The sequence below is a fragment of the Branchiostoma belcheri genome, unplaced genomic scaffold (genome assembly GCF_001625305.1).
Source record: "Branchiostoma belcheri isolate BF01 breed outbred unplaced genomic scaffold, Haploidv18h27 scaffold5, whole genome shotgun sequence".
NCBI lineage: Eukaryota > Metazoa > Chordata > Leptocardii > Amphioxiformes > Branchiostomatidae > Branchiostoma > Branchiostoma belcheri.
The window spans coordinates 7,397,133-7,401,459 of record NW_017804131.1 but is presented as its reverse complement, the minus strand read 5'-3'; the positions used below and the strand labels follow the sequence as shown (position 1 = coordinate 7,401,459).

The 4,327-nt window shown below is 45.4% G+C and overlaps 1 protein-coding gene across 1 annotated transcript in view; it reads right to left on the bottom strand.

The window, feature by feature from the left end:
- LOC109480031 (DDB1- and CUL4-associated factor 17-like) overlaps positions 1 to 4,327 on the bottom strand; it is a 29,370-nt gene that overhangs the window by 11,696 nt on the left and 13,347 nt on the right. Inside the window, exons 9-12 of the mRNA XM_019782175.1 lie at positions 2,320 to 2,416; positions 1,366 to 1,508; positions 969 to 1,078; positions 201 to 294 (exon numbers count right to left, since the gene is read on the bottom strand). Of these exons, the coding sequence (XP_019637734.1) occupies positions 201 to 294; positions 969 to 1,078; positions 1,366 to 1,508; positions 2,320 to 2,416 (444 nt within the window). The remainder of the gene's footprint in view (positions 1 to 200; positions 295 to 968; positions 1,079 to 1,365; positions 1,509 to 2,319; positions 2,417 to 4,327) is intronic.

The following is a 4,327-nucleotide window of genomic DNA, read 5'->3' as shown; positions in this document are numbered from 1 at the left end:
TTTTCTTTCTTTCTTAAAGTTTCTTTCTTTCTCTCTCTCTCTCTTTTCTTTCTTTCTCTCACTCTCCCTCTCCTCTCTCTCTCTCTCTCACGTTCTTTATTTCAGGCATCACTCATCCATATAAACGAAAACATACATACGTACAGATAGAAAATACACATAATCACACAAAAAAAGGGAAAAGCACAAATTTAAAATACCTGAGGTCCATTAGTTGTAGACTGAGAATAAGCATCGATGACAAAATCTGGCACTAGTTCATAGCCATGGCTGCCTCTCCTTATTCTCAGTACCCTATTGATATAAAGGACATAAACAAAACATTAAAATGAATTATAACATTCATGTCAAGAAATCAGAGATCTCTGACTTCTATAGGAATCCTCTCACTACAATGTCAGCTGTGAACAAAACACTTGGTTTACTATCATGAAAGTCCATCTGTGTTGGTTGAAACCTGGCTTTTAGAGACCTCTCATTGGGGAAACAGAGAGGTCTCTAAAAGCCAGGTTTCAAGAACATACACGGCCTACAAATGTAGCTCTGCCAGTTCAGAGGTGTCTCAACACATCCACATAGAGTCACCCGGACATTTTTTTTCACTTGACACTGTAAGGATTTTAGACACTGAACAAGACTATTTTTTGAGAGGGGTGAAGGAAGTCATTTACATCATGATCAGGGCCCATCACCCTTCATTGAACCGCGACGGGGGCCGACATCGTCTACTAGATACCTTTGACCCAGTGTTGACGTCACACTTCAAAAAAGCCACGTGACATGCTTCACTGGGTCAGTCTACTGAGGAAGACCAGAGTGACTGGTCGAAAGCTCTATGTGAGAGAATTTTTTTGTTTTGGACCAAAAGTCTTAACTTAAAACAAAACACTTGGTTGTGTAAAAAGAGTCTCTTTACTAGTAACTTACCAACCTGATGAAACTATTCACGGATATTGTATGAAGGCTACCTGAGTGTGCTGGGCCCCATGTGGAAGATCCTTCCAGAGTCGTCTGTATGGAAAAAGGCCTTGTCTGGCTCAACAGAAACACTGTCCATGTCCAACACTCCATTCTTGGCCTGAAAAATGCAATTCAAAGATGCTTAATGTAGCACCTTTGACAAGGAAAATGAAGGGGAGTGGAGAGTGATTACAAATTCCACAACATTTTTGCTGCCGATTACTCTGACTAAGTCTCAGAGCTGATTATGACTTTTAAGCTTTGCAGCTAATGTTACAGTACTATTTTTTACGTCGATTTTTTGGGAGGCTGCCTTCGGATTACAAAGACTACAAAGGCGTGAATACGTCTTACAAAAAAGGGCATGCCCTCCTAAAGCCTTGAAATCATTGAAGAATGTATTACCATGGCACCTGTTTGCAGAGACTTGACATGGAAGACTCCCTTGTACCCTTGTGCTGGAGGAGTGATGAGGTAGTGCCAGGGTATCCCTCCCATCTGCAAGCTGTGTTCTAAACACTTCACTTCAAACAGTACTGGCGGACGCTCTGAAACAACAAGAAACAACGAAAAAAAATTATGTTATCATGAAAGTTTATAGTAAATTATCATATAGCCGGGTGACATTGACCAAGGCTCCATTCCACATTCCTTATGACGCAAATGTCACAAACAGAGTCAAAACCTGGTCATTATTCATCCCAATCCATACATTTAACAACCCAATAATCACCCATATATGACCTGGGGTGACCCATATAGAACACCGCTCTGTTAAAAAAAATCCAAAAATAACTTGTTGTGTTCCAATGACCTCATGTGACTCCCATAAGAACACCTGTTCCCTGCCTGTGACCCCCTTCCGATGTTCCGGGGAATATGGTGTGATAAAGCCTTGTCAGTAGCTATAACCACCTCATAAAGCCACCTCATTCGCTGCGCTTACTCAGTGGCTCATTCGGTGGTTATAGCAACTGACAAGGCTTGATCACACCATATTCACCTCGGGGCGGGTCATTAACCCTTAAATGTTGAACTTTATTCCAACACAAGGGTTAAACAGACATCAAATTTTCAACAATTTGATCTGTGTGTTGGAACAAAGTTCATTTTACTAACTTTTAATGAGGCTGTTTCCTTGACTAATATGATGAAAGATGTTGAAAGTTAAAACTTTTGTTCCAAGACTTTTGTTTACTAGAGACTTTTGAGCCAGTGTTGACGTCACACTTTAGAGAAGCCATGTGACAAGTCTCACTAGGTTATTCTACTGAAAAAGACCAGAACGAAAAAGAAAAACATATACATAGATTGTATACTCAAAGTCATTCCCACATATTTCTACCATATGTTACTCACCTGTTAGTTTGACAGTCAGTGGAAGTCCAGTGGGGTAGCTACCAACAGTACCAAAGTCTCCACAGTTCTGGTAAAGGTCTGCTTTCACAACAGTGTTCTACAGGAACAGGAAAGTATTTCAAGAAAGGGGCCTGGAGAAATTTTTCAAGAGTCAAGATTCAAGATCACTTTATTGAACATTGCAGTGTATCACTGAATTGCGCCCAATTTACACAGTTTAAAAACAATTTGATACATACAAACAGTATTTTACATAATTAATAAAATGCAGTGACAATTTAAAAAGATGGTAGTTAAAATGGCAGACACTGCACATCTAAGGGATGTAGAATCGATTGTAGTAAATCTGCTCGAATAAAAAGGTACAATTATTAATATATTTTTTATTATAATTATATTGTAAGGATACAATATACACCCCCACAAACTATTGGACCAGTCCGGTCAGAGGTCACGGACTGCACATGTTCTGACAAGAATACATTTCATATCCCAGCACTTCTCGCATCTTCATTCCTGGAGTGATTACTTATAAGTTCCAATATCTTCACCAACTGGACACTTATATTGGTGGCAGCGGTGTCTGGCTTCGAACTCCCGCCAGCTCTGTCTTGTGGATCGCATTTGGAGCACATTGCCGACCGACGTTCGAGCGCCCCCCTCCCCCACCTGGTTGACTCGTGTCTACCCTGCTCTACCAAGACTCCAGGTATGGCTAACCTCCATCCGTTTACGCTAGAAGACGATGAGGAAATTACCTTTCCACGGCTGCGACCACTGTTGTCACCTTCAGAAATTTCCCCCATTCAATCCCGTGGCGCATCCGGTGTCCGAACTGCAACCACCCTCCCAGGCGCCCTCCCACGTACAACACCACAGGTGGGTCCCACACCACTGTACAATCAGTATGCTCAGTCTGCTTACGCTACAGGATCTTTTCCTGGTAGGGGTACCGTGCCCACAGCCACGTCTGTTGCTGAATCCAACACTCATGGGACCAGCCCTGCCGGGGCTTCTTACCACCAGGCTCCACCCCCTGCCATGACTCAGGACACCACCAACCAGCAACCCTCGTCAGACCTCCGCCTCAAGACAAGACTGCCACCCACATTTAACGGCACTGATGATGACTTCACCTTGTGGCTCAACAAATTTGACCTTTATGCCACTTCTCAGAAGTACACCCCTGAGGAACGTGCCATGGCCCTCCCAACTTTCCTTGACCACCATGCCCTGCGTTTCTACCTTGGTTTGCCGAGGCAGGCCCGTGCTACCTATTCAACACTGACTCAGCGCCTGGCCACTGCCTTTTCCAAGGAACACTACATTTACACGTTCCGCCAGTCGCTCCAGGAACGAACACGCCAACCTGGAGAACCCTTGATCGTATTTGCACTTGATCTACGCAGGTTGGTAAGCCAAGCCTATCCTGAGTACAACGAAGCAGCGGTTGAGGGCTTACCTTGGACTACTTCTTCAGGGGAATTGATCCTACCATCCACAGACGGCTTCGCGAGGTGCAGGCCACAACAGTGGACCAAGCAGTCAAAACCGCTACCATGCTGGAACAGGCCGCTACAGCAGCTGCATGGGAGGCCAACAACGCTCATGCTGTCGATCCTACCTTCCATCACCCCGCGGTGAGTGCCGTCCGCAACGATACCTCCCTACACCGTACTGTTGCTGACCTGGCCCGCCAAGTATCAGACTTGACAGACCTCTTGAAACACCACCGCATCTCCCCCACCGATGACCCTCCGCGGTCCACGTCTCCTTTCCGTCCCCGATCCAGAGGGAGATCACCGTTCCGCTCATCAGACGCCAGCCGACGTTCTGCTCGCTCCCCTTCTTGGGACAGAACCTCACGTCGCCCTTCTTCTAGAGACAGGGACTACCACCGTCCGTCTTCCGACCGTTACCGTGCCCGCTCGCCTTCCTGGGAGCGTGATTCCCGACCTCCTTCCACTGATCGTCGCCAGAGTCGGTCTCCAACTCGCTCGGTACGTTT